This window comes from Oryctolagus cuniculus, chromosome X (genome assembly GCF_964237555.1).
Source record: "Oryctolagus cuniculus chromosome X, mOryCun1.1, whole genome shotgun sequence".
In the NCBI taxonomy this organism is placed as follows: Eukaryota; Metazoa; Chordata; class Mammalia; order Lagomorpha; family Leporidae; genus Oryctolagus; species Oryctolagus cuniculus.
In genome coordinates, this window is record NC_091453.1 from 91610869 (window position 1) to 91633222 (window position 22354).

Sequence of the window (22354 nt, forward strand, 5' to 3'; positions counted from 1 at the left end):
CTTGGTTAAAAGTGTGGGCACAAAATTAGTAAATATCCTCAGCCCACCAAGAACTCCCACCTTCCTTTACCCAAAGACTGGAGATTTTTTTTTTCAGGAGAAAATGAACCCACAAAAGGTCTGAACTTAAGAGATACCAAGCGGGGCCTATGCTATGGCGTAGTAGGTAAAGCTGCCACATGCAGTGCTGGCATCCCATATGGTCACCAGTTTGAGACCCGGCTGCTCCACTTCCGATCCAGCTCTCTGCTATGGCCTGGGAAAGCAATGGAAGATGGCCCAAGTCCTTGGGCCCCTGCATCCATGTGGGAAACCCGGAAGAATCTCCTGGCTCCTGGATTTGGATTGGCACAGCTCTGGCCATTGTCGCCATTTGGGGAGTGAACCAGTGGATGGAAAACTTCTCTCTCTGCCTCTGCCTCTCTACAACTGCCTTTCAAATAAATAAATACGCCTTTAAAAAAAACAAAAACAAAAAAAAAAAAACCTGTGTGTTCTATAGATGTTTTAAGAGAAGGAAAGGGTAGAATTATCTTGTAGACATTGATCAGTTAAATAGATTCCTGGGATGACATTTAAATCGAACAATCTGGCCAGCACCATGGTTCACTTGGCTAATCCTCTGCCTGCGGCACCAGCACCCTGGGTTCTAGTCCTGGTTGGGGTGCCGGTTCTGTCCCGGTTGCTCCTCTTCCATTCCAGCTCTCTGCTGTGGCCCGGGAGGGCAGTGGAGGATGGCCCAAGTGCTTGCGTCCCTGCATCAGCATGGGAAACCAGGAGGTCTCCTGGCTTTGGATCAGTGCAGCGCCAGCCGTGGCGGCCATTAGGGGAGTGAGCCAATGGAAGGAAGACCTTTCTGTCTCTCTCTCACTTTCTATAACTCCCTCTCTGTCTCTCTCACTGCCTAACTCTGCCTGTCAACAACAACAACAAAACAAACAAACAAATAAATCAAACAATCTGAAAGCACCTCCAAGTACAAAAACTGATTCAACTTTCTGGGAGAAAAAAAGAGAATCAATAAGGAAAGAGTGGAGAAATTAAATAACAGAGTCACACAGTGGATTCGATTTATAATTTGTTGTTACTTTAAAACACACACACACACACATCCCTAAAAATATGATGCTTGGTATATAGGAAGGAATATAACATCCAAGGGCCAGGAAATACTTAGTACATAGAGCATCTAATTTTGATAGCAGTCTTAATTTTAAGTAGAAAAAAACAGTAGCAATGTGGTGCAGCATAAACACTGGAATGAAGACCTGATTTCCTCAGCTATGGGTCTGGTATTAAGTCTCTTAATCATTCTAAACCATTTTTCCTCACCTTTCTAATGTGGGTTTTAGGGTTTAAAATTTCTTTGCAGTATGAATTTAGATATGAGAAGATTTCAAGTAGAAAGGATACTGACCAGATATTATTTCTAAGAATTTCTCCCAATCTCCATCCATACCACCAATGAACTTAGAAAATGAAATAGACATTTGCACAAAAAGTATCTTGGCTGTTAAGGTCACAGACACCGTGACGGAGACAGCATAAACATAAACTTGTCATAAATAAACCTAAAGGCAATGAAGTAGACTAACAATCTCTTAAGGTGTCTTCCAGTAACACTATTCAAAGTATTTTCTATGCTTCTGCAGAAAAGTGTTAAAAATGGTTGTTGTGAGGCCGGCGCCGCGGCTCACTAGGCTAATCCTCCGCCTAGCGGCGCTGGCACACCTGGTTCTAGTCCCGGTCGGGGCGCCGGATTCTGTCCCGGTTGCCCCTCTTCCAGGCCAGCCCTCTGCTGTGGTCAGGGAGTGCAGTGGAGGATGGCCCAGGTGCTTGGGCCCTGCACCCCATGGGAGACCAGGAAAAGCACCTGGCTCCTGGCTCCTGCCATCGGATCAGCGCGGTGCGCCGGCCGCAGCGCGCCGGCCGCAGCGGCCATTGGAGGGTGAACCAATGGCAAAGGAAGACCTTTCTCTCTGTCCCTCTCTCTCACTGTCCACTCTGCCTGTCAAAAAAAAAAAAAATGGTTGTTGTGTATTTGGAGGCAAGAGTTTATGCATTTTATTTGTAAAGATACGTGATAACTGGTTATTTTCAGCATATGTGCACACAAAATTTTGGCTCATAAGGTAATCTAGACACACTAAAGCACATTTTATAACCTTACCAAATCAAATTTATCTTATGAAGAGAACAGTAAAAATAAAGAACTGCAACTGACTGCAATGAGTAAGTCTGAAAGGCAAAACGAATCGCAAACTGCTAATAAATGTACCCCCTCGACATACCAAATCTGCCACTGAGTGCCACATTTAATAGAATGTCAATTGTTTCTGGAGCTAATCCATTCTTCCAAGCCACATTCTCCACGGTTATCAAGTGCTTTTCCAAGATTTTATCTTTACTCCGTAAACTTCTAATGGGATCTGGAAAAAAGGAACAATATTAAATAGCAAGACCTTTAAAATTCTTTCAATCCTCAGCCTCAACAATTACAACTTGGGGGTCTTTAAAGGAATGACTTTATATAAAAAAAAACTTCCTAAAAACCCTTCAAATTCTTTTAAAATTCTGTAGTTTTTAAAAGGCTTATTTCCATCTACTTAAAAGGCTCAGCAACAGAGAAATAGATCTTCTACCCACTGGTTTACTCCCTACATGCCTGCAACAGCCAAGGCTGAGCCAGGCTGAAGCCAAGAGCCTGGAACTCCATCCGGATCTTTCATGTGGGTAGCAGGGGCTCAAGCAGTTAATCCATCAGCCGCTGCCTCCTAGGACGCACTAGCAAGAAACTGGATCAGAACAGGATCAGCTGGGATTCGAACCAGGCACTCTGATATGGGATGTGGGCATACTAAGGGGTGGCTTACCCACAGAATCACAACAGCTGCCCCAAAACTCTAGAAGATTTAACAGCAATAGTTATCTTCAGTGAAGAAAACAGTCATGCTTTAGTATCTCTGCTTTAAGCAATTAAAAGAATTGAACTTAAGACTATCATTTGTTTCGATGCTAGCTTCCCAAACTCTTGCTGTATATTATATTGGAATTGCCTATGAAGTTTATTTTTTTAAAGATTTATTTATTGACTTGAAAGTCAGTTACGCAGAGAGAGAAAGAGAAGCAGAGAGAGAGGGTCTTCCATCTGCTGGTTCACTCCCCAGTTGGCCACAACGGCCGGAGCTGTGCCGATCCGAAGACAGGAGCCTTCTCCAGGTCTCCGGGTTTCTGTTTTACTTTGCAGTGCCGGCATCCCATATGAGCGCAGATTCGAGCCCTGGCTGCTCCACTTAGGATCCGGCTCTCTGCTGTGGCCTGGGAAAGCAGCAGAAGATGGCCCAAGGCCTTGGGCCCCTGCACCTGCGTGGGAAGACCCAGAGGAAGCTCCTAGCTCCTGGCTTCAGATTGGCTCAGCTCTGGTCATTGCGGCCATTTGGGGAGTAAACCAGTGGATGAAGACCTCTCTCTCTAACTCTCTTTCAAATAAATAAAATAAATATTTAAAATAAATAAATCAATAAATAAGTGAATGAAACAATGTGCCTTTACCTTTCTCAAAGTACTCCATTGCTATCTGCAGCACGTCTCCATCTTGATCATCAGCATGTTCATCATCTTGCATTGGGTTGTTTTCTTTCGAGTCACTTGGTTTCTGTTTTACTTCGCAGGCTGAGAGATTGGTCTGGTAACTACTGCTACCTTGTGACGGTCTGTTTTGTGCCTGATAGTTCTTACCTGTCTTTTGAGGCATCATTACTGCATGCATTCTATTCAGAAACAAGTGTCAAGTTACCATTCATCAGCCAAACAGTACCTTTTTCCCTACAAAGACAAGGACCACATCAGCCCATAGTCTCACATTTAGTAGACAGTACCTAGAGTGTAACAGGCACACGACAAAGAAGTTGACAATAATCCAGAAAACAAAACCTATAGGTTAACTTTCTCAGAAAGCCCTTTACCTAAATAGAAACAATCCACCCAAGTAAAATTCATCAGCTGAACTGGTCTTCTTGTGGGAAAGAAGTAGTAAGAGTACAGGTAACATAGAAATTTCTCTCTTAAAACAGCTATATCAGCCGGCGCCGCGGCTCACTAGGCTAATCCTTCGCCTGTGGCACCGGCGCCGGCACCCTGGGTTCTAATCCTGCTTAGGGCACCGGTTCTGTCCCGGTTGCCCCTCTTCCAGTCCAGCTCTCTGCTGTGGCCCGGGAAGGCCATGGAGGATGGCCCAAGTGCTTGGGCCCTGCACCCGCATTGGAGACCAGGAGGAAGCACCTGGCTCCTGGCTTCGGATCCCCCGCAGCGCATGGGCCGTTGCAGCCATTTGGGGGGTAAACCAGCGGAAGGAAGACCTTTCTCTCTGTCTCTCTCACTGTCTAACTCTGCCTGTCAAAATAAATAAATAAAAAAACAGCTATATCACATAAGCAAGTCCAAAACAAACCCATCTCACAAACTCAATTTTTTCCACTCCCATTAAATCTCTCCATCACACTGAATTTGCTTTTAGTCTTTAGGCTCCCCACTTAGTTCTAAGTTCAAACAGCATCGTTGAGAAGCCAAACTGTTGGTCAGACTAAGTATAACAGAAACATTCCCCATTTATTAATTCATATATTCAGTAAATAATTACTGAATGTCATCTATGTGCCAAGCACAATTCCAGTTACCTGGGATAAAATAATAAATCAGTCAAGGTCCCTGCTGTCATGAAAGTTAGTGGGGGAAGGAGATGCTGACAGTCAATAAATAAGTAAATAATAATGAATACAAAGTGATGTGACAGAGATGGGGTGGGGGTGCAAAGCCTCTATGACCTGATCTTTCAGCTGAGATTTGAACGTCATGAAGGAACCAGCCACGTGAAGATCTAGTGCAAGAGGATTACACGGTGGGAAGGGAAAGACATGCCAAGACTCCCAAGCAAGAAAAAGTTCTGTGTGTCAACGAAACAGCAGCGACAGCAGGGTGGGGGAGTGGTCAGGGAGCGGAGCACCACCATCTGAGCTGTGTTGGAAGACCATGGTTAGTTGCACTGCGGTGACTAGAATTGAGGGGTTAGCTGCACTGTGGAAACTAGAAATGGGGGTCAAGGAGTGGCAAGAGCGCGCTTAAAAGCCTCTTGTAAGTCCGGAAGAGGGATGGCTGTGGTCTCCCCGGGGTCTAAGGTGTGTAGCGCGGTAGAGGTGAAAATTATTGGATTCCTTTGTTTTGGAGGGAGAGCGTACTAAACACAATGAAAGAACTGGATGTGGGGGAAAGAAAAGAGAAGAACTAAGAAATGACTTGTTAGTTCTGGGCCTCACGGGGGGAAAACTAAGGGAATGGTCAGAACAACTCAATCCCACCTCCCCAGAAGCGACAAGGCCAGAGCAGGAGAGTAGTATGTATGCTCACCCCCAAGGGAGGCCCCGGGTTCTGAGTTGTTTCCTAGAGTCCAGGAAACAAGGGCGAAGGAGCAGCTTCTGACCTCATCCACTGAACCCGCCGCCCAGCGCTTTCCAACGACCCCTTCGGCACCCGGCAGAGCAAAACTGCCAACGACTGACCCACTGAGCCGATTCCCGGGCTAGGAGAAAACCCAGCCGCAGCCACACTGTTCAGGATAGTCTCGCCTTCAGAAGTCAGGCGACCCGCTTCGTGCCCAGGCGCCCCATTTGGCGCGGTTCTTTTTAAAATTACTTCACCTAATATGTTCCGCCGCCCCACAGCCTCCGGAGCCCGAACACCGCCGCCCACATTCAAAGGCGCAGGCCCCGCCCTGCGCATGCGCCTCCGCAACGACCCAGGTGACGACTGGGCGGAGCGGCGCCCTCTGCTGAAGCCTGATTGGTTCGAGTACAGCTCTATGGCGGGAGGTGGCGCGCGCGCGCCGACGCTGACGCAGACCCAATTAGAGAATAGTTTGCTCCGCCTAACCAGACTGGGACGCGCGACGAGTGGGCCGTTGCTGCTGGAGTCAGCTGATTGGCTGTCGTTCTCCCTGTTCTAATAATGTTGGCATTCGTCATTTTGCGTAGAACAGGACTAGTATCAAGATTCTTGAATTTAATATGATCAATTAGAGTGATCGTTTTGCCCAGATTGACCCCAAGTGTCGGGACTTTGTAGGAAAATGTCTCCATGCAGAGATTTAAGTTAAAGTCGTTTGCCTTCTGTGAAGCCCGAGAGTTGGTAGGAAAGAACTGGATCCGCTTTCGTTTAACCGAGAATGGGTGCGGAAAATCTCCAAGGTTCCTTGAAACGTGTGTCCCCTGCCAGATGTTGTGCCATGTTGCAAGTAGTCGGCTGTCAACGAGAAATATTCCTAACTTTGAGGTCTCAATGACCTTAAAAAAAAAAAAAAAACTGGCTAAAAACAGCAACAGGGGCTTTGTCTGAGATCTGAGCTTAGTCCCTAGTTTAACCCTCTTACTAATGAGAGGAAAAGAAATTTAACGTTTCTCATTGACTCGTTGAGGCTAAAACAAGATTATAAACTTTAGGCAAAACTGTAGGAAGAAACTACCATCTTAGCAACAGATGAATTAAATTGATGTGTTTGGGAAAGAATACAACAGAAATGACTACTTACCACATTTATGTTTTTCATAGTAGTTTCTCCAGCTCTTACTTAATCATGCATAAAAATTGAGACTGTTCTATTTTTTTCTATGCTAACTTCTCTAGTAAAACTAAAAATTTCTCAAGTCATTCTTTATGCTTTTAATCATTTCGTAGACTCAAAGAAATATGAGTCGGAACAGATTTTAAGACCTCAGCAACCTGATTTTTTTTTTTAATTTTTTTTTTTATTTTTTGACAGGCAGAGTGGACAGTGAGAGAAAGAGACAGAGAGAAAGGTCTTCCTTTGCCGTTGGTTCACCCTCCAATGGCCGCCGCGGCCGGCGCGCTGCGGCCGGCGCACCGCGCTGATCCGATGGCAGGAGCCAGGAGCCAGGTGCTTTTCCTGGTCTCCCATGGGGTGCAGGGCCCAAGCACTTGGGCCATCCTCCACTGCACTCCCTGGCCATAGCAGAGAGCTGGCCTGGAAGAGGGGCAACCGGGACAGAATCCGGCGCCCTGACCGGGACTAGAACCCGGAGTGCCGGCGCCACTAGGCGGAGGATTAGCCTAGTGAGCCGCGGCGCCGGCCAGCAACCTGATTTTTGTACGATGAGGCCGGAGTGTTGAGTGGTGAAATACCTTGCCCGACATGACAAGTCTGTGACACTGCAATTTGCACCACAAATTTAAGTGAGAGACCGGGATTCACCTTTATTTCACATACCTTCAATTTTTTCCGAAATAATGTTTTCTACTTTCCTTTGGCATCACCTAATCTAGTAGAATTTCCCAAACCTAGAAATTGTACTGTGATCCTAATTCTACGACATTTTGCCTTATGTGCAAAAATCACAAAAGTGCGGGAGAACTTAATTGCGATTAGAAAGTTGACAACCTCAGCAGTGCATTTATTAAAGGATTATATTCCCCCTTCTTTTACTTCTCCCTCATCCGAAGCCCTTGATGTGAACCTTTCTTTCCAGATTTTGCTATTTCCAGACAAGTTCCTCCAAATTTCAAAAATTTTTATTTTGAAAGAATGAATGAAATAAGACACAGAGGTATCAATTACCAAGAACAATGACACTGAAGAAAATACAATAAGTACTCTCCCCACACACAACCCCCCCACCCTTTCCCCATCCCCATGACACAATAATGTTAAAACCATCAAAGCACATCTAACAAGGAGAAACAGCAGTATGTAGTGAAGAAAGCAAATGTCCATACTGCTCAATCCAACTAACCCGGATCAAACGTCCTTCCCCCAGCTGAACTCCACCCACCCGAATGATTAGAGGTGTAGAGGAGACAAACCTGGGGTGTTAGACTCTGCTTCCACCAGCAATACAGGTAGTGAGTCTGTTAGGCAGAGAAACACTGGATACAGTTCCTCCACCGAATTTCGAATGATTTCACAGAACAGCTAGAGTTGGAGATTCACAGATTTCTAACGGGACCAATCCCTGCCCGCGTCAGCCACGCCAGCGGAGCAGCTGCCGAGTCCTCGTTAGCTGCTGGGAATAGTGGGAGTGAGGCAGCTTTGGGCTTAAGAAGCTCATAAAAGGCTGTCTGCTAACAAGCTTAATTTCAAATTGTTAGTAAGGGGCGGAGTCGGTTGGGCTGGGACAGGGCCGGGTGAAACATCCCCTAGTTCTTCGTGAAACATCCCCTAGTTCTTCGTAGAAGAATTAGACTGTTTCAACTGCAGGTCCTCCTTGTTGTAAGGAAACTCAATATGGACTATTTAAAATTTAAACAACGGTGGAAGTAGAGGCTAATTAATTTTACATATTAACTTAGCGTTTCACATGGAAGGAACTCTTTGCCTAAAGTGATGAAGTGAAGTGTTCAGCTCAATTTAGGCAGGGATTGCCCCCAGCTGTGGGAACGGGTCACTTGTTTTATACCGAAGGAAGTGGGATTCTCTTCATAGGGGGTTTATTTTATGCTGCCTTTGCTGAAATCAAGGTATACAGGGAAAGATAGCTGTGCAGGATTAGTTCAAGATAAGAGCCCTCTCCACCCGTGAGTGCGCACACATGCGCGCGCGCACACACACACTAATGAAGCACATTTTCCCCACACATAATCTCACAGTCACATGCGTGCTGGAGTCCATCTCACAAAGACACTTCAATAGTAGCCGTATACATGTACATGCAGCAAGATGGGAGTTGCCCCAGAGTGATTAAAGGTGGCGCACAAATGTCAATGTGGGGAGATCGTTTTAGGGGACAGATGTACACAAGCCAATAGGGACATTAACTTGCAGATTATATTTTTTCCCTTTGCCCCAGGATAAATCAATCAAATGAAAAACACACACTGACATCTTCCTGGGTGTCACAAGAGGCAACTGCCTGCAAGGTCCACATTTTGCACTTCCGCTTTCCTATGACACCTTCACTTTGCCCTGAGGGGCCTTCTCATATAAGGAAGGTTGCTCCTCTGCATTCCCGGGCAGAGGCTTCTTCTCAGAAGACCGCTCTTCCGGCTTGCGGGCAATCAGCAGGCGGCAGGTGAGCAGGATTCCGAACACCAGAGCGTGGGCGTAGCGTTTGAGGGGATCGCCGACCAGCTGGTGAAAGAAGAGCACAGCCAACACGAGCAAGAGCAGGAAGAAGTTGGCCACATCTTTGGGACGGCCAGGCACAAGGGTCATGACGATGCCACAGGCCACCTCGAGGGCACCAATGCTTTTTCGGAGCAGAATGGAGTTGATCCCCATTTTCTTCAGCAGAGGGAGGGCTCGGACATAGCTCTTGTAAGCACGCTTCTAGAGTGGGAATATCATAAGGAAACCACTTGGTTAACCATGATTTTCACCTTGGAATGAAGAAAACACAAGCAGGGTCCCCCTTCCCTACCATTCCCCTTTCCATATATGCCAGCCAAGGAAAGGTGCGCCATTTCTCACTTTGGACCCTAAACCAAATCCTAGTACTTAAGGTAAGCAAAAAGCAAGTAATCTGGGATTCCCATGATTTAAACCTCAGTAGCAGCACTGCTATGGGCTGAATGCTTGTGTTCCCCCCCCAAATTCATATGTTGCAATCCTCAACCACAGGGTGGTGGCGCTAGCCGGTGAGGCTTTGAGGAAGTTATTAGATCATGAGGATGGAGCCCTCATAAATAGGGTCCATGCCCAGGGAGGGGCGTCTGTTTGCCACGTTGCACCATGTAAAGACAGGGAAGTCAGTGTGTATAAGGAGTGGGTCTTCGTAGACACAGGAGGTGTTATCACCTCGGTCTTGGACTTCTTCGCCTCCACAACTGTGAGCAATCCGTTTTTGTTGCTTATAAGCTACCGACTTTATCATATTTTGTTATAGGACTCTGAATGGATCAAGACAAGCACAAAGGGCGATAAGGCAGAGAAAGTGGCTTTATAATTTAAAAATTCTGATTGTAAATCATAAACAACATGAAAAACCTAAAAAAGAAAATTCACTTGGTCCACAAAAACCACTATGTGTCAGCTGCATCCACATTTTCTAGTCTCTGCCTTTGTCCAAAGCCAGATGTATATGAATACAAAGCAAAATGAAACCAGGCAAGTCACAGTATGGTAAGGCCTAACTAATTTGGATTTCCCTAATTTGCAATCTGTGATGTTTCAGAAAAGAACTGAGCTAGAGTTTACATTTGTGGAATCAATAAAATGAAAAAATAAATCTTTATAAAAACAGTTCTCAGTCTAGTGGAGGTAAATAAATACAAAAATAATAGAAAAATAAAACTATGCAAATATTATTTCCTGCTATATCTATAAAATATACTCAGAGAAACTCATTCTCATGTTCATGAAAAAAAAATCCCCAAGCCTTGTCAAGATACTACTGTGGTTAGCCTAGTTTAATTTCATTAGTTTGAATTCAACAAATATTTACTGAACACCTACTATGGATTATGTATTAGAGATGAAGACACCAATAAGACAGGGTCAAAAAGCTCTCAGTGGGCATGGCGTCATGGCACGATGGATTAAGTCACTTATGATGCCTGCTTCCCATATTGGAGTGCCAATTCCAGTCTCAGCTACTCTGCTTCTGATCCAGCTCCGTGCTAATACTTCTAGGAAGCAGTGAATGATGGCCCAAGTACTTGAGTCTCTGTCACCCACGTGGGAGACTCGGATGGAGTTGCTGGCTCCTGACTCCTGGCCCAGCTCAGGCTATTGTAGCCATTTGGGGAAGTGAACCAGTGGATGGAAGACCTCTCCCCCTGATCTTTCAAATAAATAAACAAATAAATCTTTAAAAAAAAAAAAGCAGTTCTCAGTCTAGTGGAGGTAAATAAATACAAAAATAATATTATAAAGCAGCATGGTCAGTAGTGTATAATATATGCCTATACACAGTCCAAAAGGAGACATTCTAAGACAGAAGAAGGAGTCACTTGGTTATAGAACAAAGTAACCGAACTGGTGATCTTAGAGTAATAGATCATTCATGTTTTCACTATTCGGATTTACCTGATCCTCATTTTGGAGCAAACTGATGAGATTTTGTCAAGTGTCTTATTGGGTTGGCCTGCTGCTTTGTTTTCTTTAAGAATACATTCATTCATTCAATATTTATTAACTGCCTCCTTAATATTTATTAACTGCTAGGCACTGTACTAACTACTCCAGATACAGTTATCAATTATCAAAAGCCCTGCCCTCCTGAAGCTTGAAGTTTATAAGGGGAAGAGTGGACATGTAACTATATCAGTCAGTAAACTATTACACATTCTGCATAAAATTATGTAGTGAGTATAGAGGTGACACACCAGAGGAAGCAGTCAAGTCTCCCTATAGTGACAAAAAATCGGGAGTAGAATCTTAAAAGAAAATCAAGTGTTTACAATGTCAATAAAGGAAGGGCATTTCAGGCAGAGGAATCTGGATGAGCAAAGGCCCTAATATGCTGCAAACACTGGTTCAGTCAAGGGAAAGAGGGGACCTGAGATATGAGACAGCTGTTATCGCCTGAGACAGGGGCGATAGATATTAATCAGATCATGGAGAATTATATCTGTTTTGCTGTGGAGCCTTGGACTTTGTCCCATAAGCCAGGGGCAGCAATACAATCATTTGCTTTAAAGGAAGGTCCCTCTGAAAATAGTGTGGATGATAGATTGGGAAAGCTACACCTGCAGACAAGGACATCAGGTGAGATACCTGGACTGGCATAATAACAGTGAGGATGCAGGGAAGTGTCTAGAGTCAAAAACACTTTGAAAGCGAAATCAGCAGAACTTAGCTCTTTTGTCCTAGTTGGGAACATGGCCACATGATCACTGTGGGTGGTCTGGCTGCAGGTGCTCTCTTATGTATTAACCTCCCAGAGTTAATGGACCTATATATTTTTTTCAGTGTTCTAGAAAAGATTTGCCCAATAAAAGACTTAATGAAAAAAATCAACAGAATATGCTGTTTTCTTGGGTGTGGATACTGAATGAAAGGGAAGAGTCAAGAAGATTCTTAGGTCTCTGACTTGGGTGCCTGGGTAGACATGTGTTACCATTCTCTAAATATGAGAGCCTGTTGGGAGGAACAGGTGGGGGGGGCGGGGGTTGGAAGGCAAGGAACAGGAAGGAATGAGGAACTGGTCAGGGAAGCCAAAGAGGAGTTTTAAGAAGAGAAAAATCGGGGCCAGCATTGTGGTGCAGCAGGTTAAGTTGCCACCTGTGATGCTGGCATCACATATGAGCACCAGTTTAAGTCCTGGTTGCTCTGCTTCCAATGCAGCTCCCTGTTAATGTGCCTGGGAAGGCAGCAGAAGATGACCCTAGTGCTTGGGCCCCTGCCACCAACAGAAGAGACCCAGATGGAGCTCCTAGTCCAGCCTTGGCCTTTGTGGCCATTTGGGGAGTGAACCAGCGGATGAAAAAAAAAAAAAAACCTTTTTCTCTGTCATGCTGCCTTTCAGATAAATAAAACAAACCTTTAAAAAGAAGATATTAGTCAAAAGTGCCAGATTCAAGTTAAGTACAGCTTGCCCTCCATAACTATGAGGATTAGTTCCATGACCTGCCTCCCTTCTCTCTCTCTCTCCCCCCTCTTTCTCTCTCTCTCTCACTCTCTCTCTCCCTCTCTCTCTCTCTCACACACACACATACACACACATGGATGTTCAATTTCCTTAATAAAATAGCATAGTAGTTGCACATAACCTACACACATCATCGTGTATACTTTAGATCATCTCTAGATGATTATAATACCTAACATAATGTAAATTCTATGTAATTAGCTTTTATACTTTGCAGGAGTGGGGAGCCTTTCTCCTGCCAAAGGCCATTTGGAAATTTATCACATCATGTGCAGGCTATACAATGATATATATATATATATGTGTGTGTGTGTGTGTGTGTGTGTATATGCTATATGCTATAGATGCATTGAATTTCAAGTCCCACCTGTGGTTGCCTTAACAGGGCCAGGCCAAATAATTTTGAGCTGTAACATTCCCCATCCCTGGCTTAGGGAATAATGACATGAAAAAAAATTCTGCATATGTTCAGTACAGATGATCTTGCCACCGAATATTTCCCATCCGCAGTTGGCTGAATCAATGGATGTGGAATCCTCAGATGGGGAGGGCTGTCCGTACTGCACCATTGTATACAAAGGACTTGAGTGTGTGTGGATTTTGGTATCTGAGAGGGATCCTGGAACCAATCCCCCACTGATACTAAGGAAAGATTGAACTACAAAAATCAGGCAGAAAGTCAACTAGGTTTGGAACAAATGTTAAGTCTCTAACTTCTGAACAAGTGAATATACCTCTATTTAATGGATTTATTTTTTTGAGTGGCACAAGAAAATCCTCAATGAGGATTGCGAGAAGGTTGATGGTTGGGGCCAGCATTGTGGTATAGTAGGTTATGTATCCACCTACGGCGCCAGCATCCCGTATGGGCGCCTGTTGGAGTCCCGGCTGCTCCACTACCAATTCAACTCTCTGCTGATGGCCTGGAAAAGCAGAAGATGGTCCAGGTGTTTGGGCCTGTTTGGGTCCAGGTGTTGCAGCCATTTGGGGAGTGAACCAGCAGATGGAAGATCTCTCTCTCTCTCTCTGCCTCTCCCTCTCTTGTCTGTAACTCTGCCCCTCAAGTAAATAAATAAAACTTAAAAAAAAAGTTGATGGTTTAGTGAAAAAGCACGGTTTGGATCCAAATACAGTTGGCTTCAAATCCCTGTTCTGCCACTATTTAGTGTCCAGGAACAAATTATTTGCCTTCTCTGAGCCTCATTTTCCTGAGCACAGCTAAAACTAAGGTGAAGTGAATGAGGCTACTTGCCTTGGAGGCAGCATTTAAAAGGGCACCAATTAATCCCAGTAAATAATATCCATGATGAGGAAAATATCAAACATTTTACAAGTCAGACTCTCACTTGCACTTTATGACTCTGTCTCACCTCTCCCTCAGCCTCATCCTGTCAGAGATTGTCATTATTTAAAAGACCATCTCACCCTAGGTAACACAAAGTACTAGTTGTTCTTCCTCCTTCTCCTCATCTAGGTTAAATCATCAATTTTTGAGGGGGAGATTCAGCGAGCAGTTGACCAGTAGGCAGCATTGAAATGCTGGGCTGAAGCGAGCCAGACCCATGTGGAGTAGAGCTGAGCTGTGAATTTAGGGCACGAGGTGGTGATGAGAAGCCTGCCCTATCCCTCTCACTATTAGCCTAGACACATGCTGCCTGCCTACTCCTTCCAGCTCTGCACTCTGCAGATGGTAGCTGGCAGAGATTTGGGAAAGAAATCCATACGTAAGAGGCTTCCTTAACACTTAATGACCCTTTTTAATTAGTAGCACAAAGTTTCTCAAGAAGCAATTCCTAAGTGTAAGCTTCTGCCTTAACACACACAGGAGGAAAGATGAGCTTCTATCAGCCAGTTCGGAGCCAAGACTTCCAGATGCTGGCTGAGTTGGCTTCTGGAAATTCTCCTCTTCTGGCTACAACTAACCACTCTTCAGTCAAAATTAGATTTTTATCTATACTACAGGGGAATCAGTAGCCTGAGTCCAAATTCCGTGTCTTTAAATCAAATTCCTATGCCTTTGGCAATCTTTTTTTCTCTCTACTTGGTGTAACTCCATACCACTTTTTCAGTTGTTTAATCTCTTAAACTACAGCTGTGGATGTTGTTATGCACCTGTTGCCTCTTCCATTCCTCCTTCTCTCTAGAGGAAACTGCACGTGGATAAGCCATTTCATCAAATCTTTAATTGAAAGCTGAGTAGACACAGATAGGATCTATTCTCCAGGACTCCAGACAGGGAATGTTTAGTTTGTTGCAGATGGGGCTAAGCTCGGTTGGCTCTTGACATTAGCAGAAGCTCTTTATTCTTTCTCCTGTGGAGCAGGGTAGAGACATCTAAAGAATTCTACTATTGCCAGCCTCGTCATTATGCTTGGTCCAGAGCCACCTCAATTCTAACAATAGAAGGGTCACATGCTTTAAGTCTATACTAACTAGGTCTCTAAAGACCTTAATTGTACTGATAGTAAGAATAAAGAGAGTTAATAGATTCACTTTGTTGGGTCTGTTTTCTTTCCATTGCAATGACCCAGACCCTGACACCATAGTTTTGTAGTGGAAGGAAGCAAGAAAGGACTTAGTCAAATGTTTCAAATCCCTTCAGTCAAAGGCAATCATCCAGCAATATCTATAGATCAGAAGTCTTTTTAAAAAGAGTTATTTGTTTGAAAGGCAGAGCATCAGGGGAGAAAGAGACAGAGACAGAGCTCTTCTGTCCTCTGGTTCATTCTCCCAGTGGCCACAACAGCCAGCGCTGGGCCACGCTGAGGGGAGCCAGAAACTTCACCTGGATCTCCCACCTGGGTGGCAGGAGCCCAAACACTTGGATCATCCTCCATTGTCCTCCCAGGTGCATGAGCAGGAAACTGGATCAAAAGTGGAACAGGGGACTCACCTGCACTCAGATGTTAACCTGCTAGGCCACAACACTGGCTCCTGTACCAGAATTTTTAAGAGAACCTAAATTCCAATTTTAGTTTCACCCCTAAATTGCTTGGAGAAAATTTCTAAGCATTTTATTTCCTCAATTTCCATTTGGTAAAATAGATGAGCATTTTGGAGATTTAGTCAAAAAATAGAGCTTCGCAATATCAACAGAGAGCCCCCCACATGCATATGCACACGTTTTATCATTAATACGCCACACAACTAGAAACTCATATGTTTTCAAGTCACAGTAATTATTTAATGCTAATAGCAATGAATCAAGCAGGTCCATTCTTGTGGTATGAAGACATATGATTCAGACCTGAGTCAAAAGCATATGGGGCCTTTCTTTAGTCATACCTACCCTCCCTCCTCTTTTTTTTTGCCTTTTTGTCATTTATTCTTCATAACACCCAAGGTCCATGATCTCATATTAATGACATTAAACTTAAGCAGCTCAAGACTGTCAAATAATATTCATCTTTCATTACGATTAATAATCGACCCGAGCCAGTTAATAGGACAAAATGAGAACAGAGAGCAAGTGGTTTGGTCCACTTCACTTCACGTATGCCAATTAGGTAAAAGGAAAAATGATGGGGCCAGTGCTGTGGCACAGTGGGTTAAAGCCATGACCTGCAGCACCGGCATCCCATATGGGCGCTGGTTCGTGTCCCAGCTGCTCCACTTCCGATCCAGCTCTCTGCTATGGCCTGGGAAAGCAGTAGAGGTTGGCCCAAGTCCTTGGGCCGCTGTGCCTGTGTGGGAGACCCAGAGGAGGCTCCTGGCTCCTGGCTTCGGATCAGCTCAGCTCTGGCTCTTGTGGTCATTTGGGGAGTAAACCAGCGGATGAAAGACCTCTCTCTCTGGCTCTACCTTTCTCTATAATTCTGACTTTCAAATAAATAAATCTTAAAAAAAAAAAAAAGAAAAAATGATTGGGCTAACATACCATGTAATTCCACTTATATAGAGTCCCAAAACAGGTAAAACTAACTCACATTGGTAGAAGTCAAGATAGTAATTACCCTTGGGGAGAGCTAGTAACTGGAAGGGGCCCTGAGGGGAACCTCTGGGCAGGTGGCCATGTGCTGTTTCTTGATGTGGGGTGCTGGTTACATGGGAGAATTCTGAAACATCCTTGAGTTGTACACTTATATGGATCTTACATAAGGCCACATCATACTTCAGTAAAACGTATAGGGATAGGCCAGCCAAAGAGGGCATTGATGGAAATATATTTCATCTAGATGGCCCTAGTGCCTGGGCCCCTGCACCTGCGTGGGAGACCCTGAGGAAGCTCCTGGCTCCAGGCTTCAGATTGGCACAGCTCCAGCCATTGCAGGGATTTGGGAAGTGAACCTTTGGATGGAAGACCTCTCCCTCTGTTTTTCCCTCTCTCTGTAACTCTACCTCTCAAATAAATAAGCAACATCTTAAATATATATATATATATATATTTCATCTAAAAGTCTCAGCCTGGTTGCTTGTCGCATACACCATAAAGGCTACAGGAGTGCTGCAAAATGTACTGACTCATGTATGATTTCCCAAAATTTCTGTAGGGGAAAATAAAAGCCACATGTGAATCATAGATTAGTGTTAAGTGCAATAAAAAGCCCATCACATGTTTAATTGCCGAATATGCGTATGAATGCTAAATACCTTTTAGGCAATTCTGCTTTTCACTGTCATACACTGTCCACCTAAAGGGGAAGCTGGCTGGCAAAGCAGGTCTTTCCACCTTCCCCATATTACATCTTAGGTCACTCTGAAGCCTCTCAGGGCTCCAAGCTCCTTGACCCAAGCTTCAACGTGTAGTTTAGTTTAGTTCCTAATGGCTTGCTGCGTGAACTAAGCCACGTCACTTTGTATCGCAGGATCTCCAGTTCCCCTGTAAGGGACTAAACATCCTGTACCACTCCAGAGAGCAGTCTATGCCTCAGTGAATTACTACCTTATTACCTAGTTGGAAAGCAATTGATGTTAGTGATTGGAAGCATAAAAGATTGCCCATGCACATTAAGTAAACTGCCCAAACAAGTTAGAAGTGTTTCCCCCAGGGTTTACACAAACAGGAGGGCATTTAACCACAGATAAGCTAATCAATCAGATCAAGGAATCTACTATGAGGGGATGAAAGATCCAAGACTTGTCCCATTGTCCCCACAGCCCAAATCCTTTGGCTTCAATGTGACACGATTTTAGTATTTTCATACCATTCTACGTGTGGCTCCCTGTGCTTACGGGACAGAAACACTGCTACATAAAGCACAATACCAAATTGAAAGCAAGTCAAACATTCATATGTACCCAGTCACTGCTTAGCAGCACTTATAAGTGCTGTCTCTCAGTTTCAAATGAGCTAATGAAGGCATTTAGTCGCGGGACTGGCTGGTCATGCTGAATTCATGTGGGATTTAGAGTACTCTATAATGCTACTTGCTAAATCTGGAGGAGGTATGGGACAACGCATGCCAAACAGGCTGTTCAGAAATGCATCTGAAGTTCTGCATGGGGCCTACTGTGCCTTACCCAGTAGCAGGAGTGGATTTTTCAATATGAGTTCATTGTATAAAGGCCTATTCAGCAGGGCACGTGAAAATAGCATCTTATTCTTCCATCTAAATACTGAGCTCAATCCCTTAAACTGACCATTCAAATGAGTTAGGAAACCACTGCATAAAATACATTCAGTTATCATTATCACCTCACCTAGGGCATTTCTTAAACGTCTACTATAACAAACGCTGCACCAGACACTTTCCTATGCAATCTCACTTAATATTTACAACCTTCCGAGGTAGGTTTTATTATCCCCATTTTATGAATAAGGAAACTGAGACACCAAGAGTGTCTACACTTGAATCCAAGCCTGTATGACTCCAAAGCCTGCATTGTTTCCACTAAACTTTCCTGGATTCTCCAGCTGAGACAGAAGAAGAGTTCATAGTTAATTTGTCTGTTTGGTTTTTGAGCAGTGATTGTCCATGGAAGAGATAACACCTAAACATAGCACTAATGGTTTTAAAATAAAAAATTAACTTAAAAGCCAAAAAGAAAATCCTGTAGCATGTAAATTTATAGAATTAGTTTTGAAGTGAAACAAACTTCAAAAATAAGGATGGGGTAATTGAACTGATGCAAAAAAGGAGGAAGAATGTGCCAGATACTTTCAAGAATCAGTTGTAGGTTCTGGCATTAAAAAAAAAAAAAAAAACTCAAGAGTTTTGACCATTACTGATCCCCCTACTGGGAATATCAAGTCATAGTCTTAGCTTCTAACATCTGCTCCGTTAACAGCCTACCCTAAAACCTTGGATAAGTAATTAAACTTGATCTGCTTCAGTTTACCCATCAGGAAAAAAAATAAAATGAAGTTACCATGCAGAGATGTTTTAAAGAACAAATAATCTTAAAACAACAACAACAATGCCTTGAGATCTTATAAGAAATACCACTGCAATCAACCTATGACCAACACCATCAATGCAGAGGAATCACTCCTATATGGAACATAGAAAATTCCACAGAATCATTCTATTTGATGTAGGGTTGGGGTTCTGAGGAACTGTGGCCCCTTTCTAAGAAGCAGGTAATGGCCCCTGAACTGCATAATCAAGAGCTAACCAGAAAAATCTGAAAGGTGGTGACCAGCCAAGGCAATGCTACAATGACTCATTCATTCACCCATCCCGAAAATACATTGAGTACCTCTTTTGTACTAGAACTAAATGTCCCCTCCCCTTTCCTATGGTTCAAATATATAAAGCTGGGCTAAGCCTAAGCACTACGCAGTAGGCCCTGTCTATGCCAGAGAGCCCTCTGCTAGCCTGTGCTCTGATGCTCAGTGCAGGAGGAGACCCTGGAAAAGGGCAGTGTGAAAATCCTCTTCAAGCTTCACACCACCACCGTGATGTCTACCTGCCAATGTAGTCTTTCCATTCCCTCCAGAAGCCCCTGAGCAGAGACGCACTGGAGTGTGCATAGACACACATGCACACACGTATACACACAATGGCTCTATACTGCTGTCTCAGATTATACCTGTTTAAATATGTTCTTGTGTATAGTATGAAATCTTAGTATTTGTTTCTTCTGCCTTTCACTGGGCTGCAAGAAACAGCTCCACTCCCTAGGAAGAAACCTACTGTAAACCCATTTGTGGCTGGTCCTTCTCGGGAGCTCCTGCCAAGCTGGCAGGAAGCTTCCCCGTGACTCCATCTTAGTTGGATTGCCTGCAGAGCCTAACACTGTACATAAGGTGCAGCCCGGGCGGGGGGGGGGAGGGGGGACTAAGGCAGCTGAGCAAGAGTTAGGAGGACAGGGAGTATACGGAAGAAGGGTGCTACACCCCATACGCTTAAAAATACCTATAGTGCACACACACAAACACATAAACATAGCTACATACGAAAAGTAAAGCCAGAGCATAGTCACGTATTTACACTCTGACACCAAACTACGATAGCCAAGACAAAACCATAGTGGCATTTCCCTTTCACCCTGTCCCTCTGCCCCAACCTCTTCAAGCCCTTTGGTGGCTTCTGCCACTCCACCCCACCCCTCCCCTCCTCAATGCAGCCTGCCTTAGATAACTCATTTTGACCTGATTTCACTCCCATCTGGTCCGACACTCTGGGAGGAGGGAAGGGGAGAAAGAGGAGCATATTGGGATTTGCCACTGGGGCTAGACCTAAACCCCAGGAGTCGCAGCCCCCCTCCCCCACCCTAGGGCGAGCCTGTGATGAGAAAGGAATGGCAAGCTCTGGCTCAAACCCTGAGACAGAAGCCAGGGCTGCCTGCAAACATTTTCTGAGCATCTATAATTTGCCGGACTCCATCCATTTGCAGCTCACGTTGAGGGGCCCTGGAAAGCTCTGCAGTGGGTTCCAGGAGAGCTATTAATTCCTTCAACATGTGAGGCTATTTCTCTCTGCCTCGGCCCTAACAGAGTCCCTCTTGTCTCTTGTCTCTCACCCTTTCTGTTCCTGCCCTCAGCTCCTTTCCTTCTTGACCTTGAGAGCACAGCAATGTGCCTCACCCCCCACCCCCCGGCACACACCCATTACTGGTAGTCTGGCAAAAGCTTAGAAGCAGGTGCCCTTCAACTGGGGTGGGGAAAGGAAGAGGCAAAGTGACAGGGAGAGAGGTGAGAGACCGAAAGTGCTGGAAACATCCCTTGCCATCTCTAGTACTCCATAGCATAAGAGCAAGTCCTCAGATCGACCAACTGGGGAAAGCAGTCTCCACCCCCCACCACCCCGGGTTGCAGAGGCGATGTTTGGCCAGTCACCTTCCGTGATTCTGATTCTGCAGAGGGGGAAAGCCTGCAGGGAACCTGGCCCTGGGCAGGCACAGGAGTCAAGGTGGTGATCGTGGACTGCTTTGCAGGAGAGAAAAAGCAGACTTTGCAGATTTAGTAGATTAGCCTACACACAAAACAAAATAAAACAAAACAGCCAGTTCTCCCTTGGGAGAAGGGCAAGAAGCAGAAGCTCAGTGACCTTTATCTGGGCCAAAACGGCTTTGTCTCCAGGATCCAGATAGCCACTCTGGGAGCTGGAGGGATACCTCGCCAGCCCCTACAAATTGCTTCTTCAAGTAGTCCATTCTCCCCGGCTCCATCCGTATTTCCCCTTTGTTCTTCCCTAAAATAAATCAACTCTCCAGCTTGCTAAACTCTTAGCTCCAGGGAGAGGCGTCAGGCTGGCAGACTGGTGGCCCAGACTTTGGGTGTGTGCTGGAAGGAGGGGAAGGCTCCTGCCAGTGACAGGTGCTGCGCAGGTCTCAGCCTCCTGGTTTACTTGGGGTTGGTGGGGGGGTGGCTCACTGGGCAGCCCCTCCCCCAACTGGCATCCAGCGGCCACACCAGAACAGTTGCTGCCAGCATAGCCCACAAATAAAACCGCTCTAGTCCAGCTGCTGCTTCGGAGCTGCAAAGTTGTTGGGGAGGAGGGAGGGTCCGGGGTGGGGGTGGGGATTGAGGGACTGGGAGCGGGGACTGAGAAAGAAGGGGGAGAGGTCCTCACAACCCCGTCCGGGTGCGCGCCTCATCACCCGTTGGCTTCACTTACCATCTCACTGTAGGCATCCTTGCTGAGCCTGGGGGTCAACTTGATAGTGCCCATGAAAACAAAGAAGAGTCCCAGGGCCACTGAGAGGGCCACGATAGTTACGGTTCTGGGGGATGCCATGGGGTCACCAAGGCAGGTCCCAACTAATCCTGCTTTGCGCAGCCGGTCAGTCTAGAGTGCAGGCAGCTAGCACAGGCACAGCTAAAGGGACGCTGCGGAGGCAGCAGGCAGCTAGAATGACAAAGGGAGAGGAGGGAGCTCGAGAGAAAAATTGAGAGATCGAGATTCAACCGCTCTCACTATAACAATCGCTGGGTCCTAATGCCCTACGCTCGCTCTGCACAGGCCAAAAAAACTGGAAGTTACACGAAGCCCCAAATTGAGGCGGAAACTTGGACTCTTCAAAGAGGAGCAGGTAGCTTAGGCTTCGAGTTCTGTCACCGAGCGGCCCCAGCCACGAGCAGTCGGGAAAGACAGCCTTTCTGCCACTTCTCACCACCACGGGCACTTTGCATCTCCTCCTCCCCACCTAGCTTGTAGTTATCCACTCCCTTTTCTCCACCTCTCCTTTCCTTTTCAAACCCTTAGTCCATGGAGAATTGTTGGTTTCGGAAGGAAGTCGGTGCCACTCAAGGGTAAAACTGCAAAGTTGCCAACTTGACTGCTGCCGAAACATGCTTTATCTTCCTCTGGCTGCAAAGCCTGCAGTGGCTCCCATTGCCCAGTGGTTAACTCCAGAGGTTTTAATTCGGCATTCAA

The 22354-nt window shown here is 45.3% G+C and overlaps 2 protein-coding genes across 8 annotated transcripts in view; both read right to left on the reverse strand.

Annotated features, from left to right (window-relative positions):
- Positions 1–5806, reverse strand: part of CENPI (centromere protein I) — a 69255-nt gene extending 63449 nt beyond the window's left edge. For 2 of the 7 annotated variants that reach the window (XR_007912123.2, XM_017350002.3), the window contains exons 1-3: positions 5404–5761; positions 3553–3825; positions 2292–2429 (exon numbers count right to left, since the gene is read on the reverse strand). Coding sequence is in view for 6 of the 7 variants with exons in the window: in XM_017350002.3 (XP_017205491.3) it covers positions 2292–2429; positions 3553–3769 (355 nt within the window). In the remaining variant the exon portion in view is untranslated. Of the gene's footprint in view, positions 1–2291; positions 2430–3552; positions 3826–5403 lie in introns of all 7 variants that reach the window. The other 5 variants (XM_008273131.4, XM_008273128.4, XM_008273129.4 and 2 more) reach the window with 5 other exon arrangements.
- A 1754-nt stretch (positions 5807–7560) lies between these two features.
- TMEM35A (transmembrane protein 35A) lies at positions 7561–21852 on the reverse strand. Its single transcript, XM_002720372.5, has 2 exons — positions 21596–21852; positions 7561–9331 (listed from the first exon to the last, which is right to left on the reverse strand). The coding sequence occupies exons 1-2, from the start codon at positions 21713–21715 to the stop codon at positions 8948–8950; spliced, it is 504 nt and encodes a 167-aa protein (XP_002720418.1). The 5' UTR covers positions 21716–21852; the 3' UTR covers positions 7561–8947.
- Positions 21853–22354: the final 502 nt, after the last annotated feature.

Excerpts from the sequence above, each read along its gene's own strand:
- TMEM35A (XM_002720372.5), bottom strand. The coding sequence starts at position 21,715 with ATGGCATCCCCCAGAACCGTAACTATCGTGGCCCTCTCAGTGGCCCTG. Across the intron at positions 9,332-21,595 it reads AGGATGCCTACAGTGAGATG|AAGCGTGCTTACAAGAGCTA; the intron begins GTAAGTGAAGCC and ends TTCCCACTCTAG.